Source organism: Palaemon carinicauda, chromosome 35 (assembly GCF_036898095.1).
Source record: "Palaemon carinicauda isolate YSFRI2023 chromosome 35, ASM3689809v2, whole genome shotgun sequence".
In the NCBI taxonomy this organism is placed as follows: domain Eukaryota; kingdom Metazoa; phylum Arthropoda; class Malacostraca; order Decapoda; family Palaemonidae; genus Palaemon; species Palaemon carinicauda.
In genome coordinates, this window is record NC_090759.1 from 54,049,345 (window position 1) to 54,052,173 (window position 2,829).

At 33.1% G+C, this 2,829-nt stretch overlaps 1 protein-coding gene across 1 annotated transcript in view; it reads right to left on the reverse strand.

Annotated features, from left to right (window-relative positions):
* Positions 1-1,860: 1,860 nt before the first annotated feature.
* The window catches only part of LOC137627482 (uncharacterized), a 1,843-nt gene continuing 874 nt past the window's right edge, over positions 1,861-2,829 (reverse strand). The window contains exon 3 of the mRNA XM_068358566.1: positions 1,861-2,229. Within this exon, the coding sequence (XP_068214667.1) occupies positions 2,064-2,229 (166 nt within the window). The 3' untranslated portion in view covers positions 1,861-2,063. The remainder of the gene's footprint in view (positions 2,230-2,829) is intronic.

The following is a 2,829-nucleotide window of genomic DNA, read 5'->3' on the forward strand; positions in this document are numbered from 1 at the left end:
TTCTTAGGTCTATAGATGAATTTTATGAAATTATAAAAGCTTTGCATGTTGCTTCGGTCAACAAAGACTTGAATTTCATTAGCTCTTTCAACTCACCAGCAGCATTGTAGAATACGTATTTGTGCCTTCAACCACTTGACGCCCCTTCATCTTTGAGCCAGAGCAGATGAGCGGGGAAGGGGTTCCCAGCATCTCCTAATTATCAGTTTGCTGAACTTTGCCCACTCAGTGCCTGCATCTTTATTAAAAATACCAGTTAGAGAAGAGAGGCCTTCAGTGATTTAAGAAAAAAAAGGATTCTTTGTTTCCTATTTCAAAATGTAGCAGTTTAATTCCTTAGATTTAATCTGCTTGCTGATCTGAGTTCGGGTTTTTAATTTGAAAAAGTATTTCACTAGCCAATGAGCAATGTATTAACTCAGATTCTTATCTTATATTCAGTTTACTTTCATCTTTGTTTTATATATTCCTCGTCTGGCATGCCATTATCCTCGAATGTTTGTATTAAGTTGCTATTTACATTTAACACCTATATAAATGCCGCAATGGAATAGATAACGATATGTTAAATATTTAGTGGTTGATATTCATAACATTGCTAGAGAATACCAGTATACGTGTTTTTCAGCCATGATTAAATGTGTCACAAAAAGTAGCACGTGAATAACACTAAATTTTTGTAACGGACAGTTAGTTTAACTTACTCTATTTGAACCTTTGTATCTTGAATACCTATCCAATAACAACTGGTAACTAACCAGACTAAACACAATTTTCAGCACGCTTTAAATGTATATTATGGGCGCAATTTTCAAAAATTAATTTATTGATAACAAAAAGTTCTCTCTTTACAAATATCTTTGTTTCAACGTAAAAGAAATTACATAATTTCTTATATTATCGTTATTATTACTATCCATGCTATATCTCTTGTTCGTAAAGCAGAATGCTACAAGCCCAAAGGCTCCAATGAGGAAAGTAGCACGGTGAGGAAGGGAAATAAGGGAATAGCAAATAGACTATATATAAATAACGAAGAAAAATATAAACTATTTTAAGATAAAACACAACGTAAAAATAGATCAGTCATATATAAATCATAAAACGAGACATGTCAACCTGTTCAGAAAAAAAAAATTTATGAAATGTTTGAACTTTTGAAGTTCCACCGATTGGTGTTAGCCATGTCTGACATTGAAGTATCCGACTGGTTTGGTGGCAACTCACGAAAAGGAATTTTATCATAACTTGCTCAAAGACTGGTCGTTACCTTATTTCTAAAGTTCCATTATTATCATTATCATTATTACTTTCATTATTATTATTATTAGTATTAGTAGTAGTAGTAGTAGTAGTAGTAGTAGTAGTAGTAGTAATAGTTGTTGTATTATTATTATTATTATTATTATTATTATTATTATTATTAGCTAATCTACAATCCCAGTTGTAAAATCAGGATACTATAACCCCAAGGGCTCCAACAGGAAAAAATAGCAGTAAGGAAGGGAAATAAGGAAATAAATAAACTATATGAGAAGTAATAAACAATCAAAATATTTTCAGAATAATAACAACATTAAAATACATCTTTCATATACAGTATAACCCATAAAAAGAGACTTTTGTCAGCTTGTTCAACATAAAAACCTTTACTGCAAGTTTGAACTCTTGAAGTTCAATCAATTTAACTACCTGATTAGGAAAATCATTCCACAACTTGGTCACAGCTGGAATAAAGCTATTGAGCTATTCCAATGCTGAACCCTATAAAGTAAATACTAGACGAATTTCAATAATTTCATATATCATCCAATATAGGGGAAGGAAAGCATGCTATATCTATTATTTTTTTATTGTCTGTTTTAAATCATGATCAACTCCTTAGCATAGAATGAGCAGAATGATCAAACTAACATTCTCATCTACACTAAGGTGTTATATACTAAAATATTTAATCAAAATGCATAAAATGACATAAATAAGATGATTGTGAATCTATCTTCTCGAAGTCGATGAGGCTCCTTGAGGCTATCTTGTGTCATATAATGTTGGAAATCCTTTTCCTAATCATCGAAAAGTTCCTCAGATGACCTGAAGAAGGATCCTTGCTGTCCGTTAGCCCTCACACCGAAAGTGCTGATGGGTACGGCGTTGGAGTCAAGCACACGGTAGCCGTCATCGTCGGCGATGTACCTGACGAAGTACTGGGTTCCGTCAGGAGCTCTCCACCTGAAAGAGAAGCGAGAGTTGATTTGAGTTACCTGGATTTAAGGTCGTTCTTTAAGGGGTTTGAAAGTTGTTGTCTGGTCTGGAGGATAGCCACTTTTTACGTAAGGTGCTTTCCACTCCCCTGTCCCTTTTGCGCATGCTCAGGATTACCTTTGTTTCTTTGCCAAAACAAGTTTAAGTAGGATGGTGCACATATTTGTGGAGTCCTGTAAGAATTTCTATAATTCAAAGCAACGTTCTTTTAAGAACCATGCAGCATATCCAATCAGTAGACAAATATTTTTGGATGAAATTTTCTGCAAGCTTTTTATCTAAAGACCATTAATAGCAGAGCAATAGCAAATAAACTTAGATAAACCTAATTGAAATGATAACTAAATTATGTAAGCCACAATTAGAAATGTTCAGTCTAAAATCCTATATTTCAAAGCAATGTTCTTATAAGAACCCTTAGTAATTCCTTTCTGTAGACGAATGCTTTTAGGAGAATTCTTTAGATAAAGACCATTAAGAGTAGAGGAATAGCAAATAAACTTAGATAAAATTAATTGAATAGTTCATTCAATTAAGTAACCCCCAGTATAGAAACGTTCGGTTTAC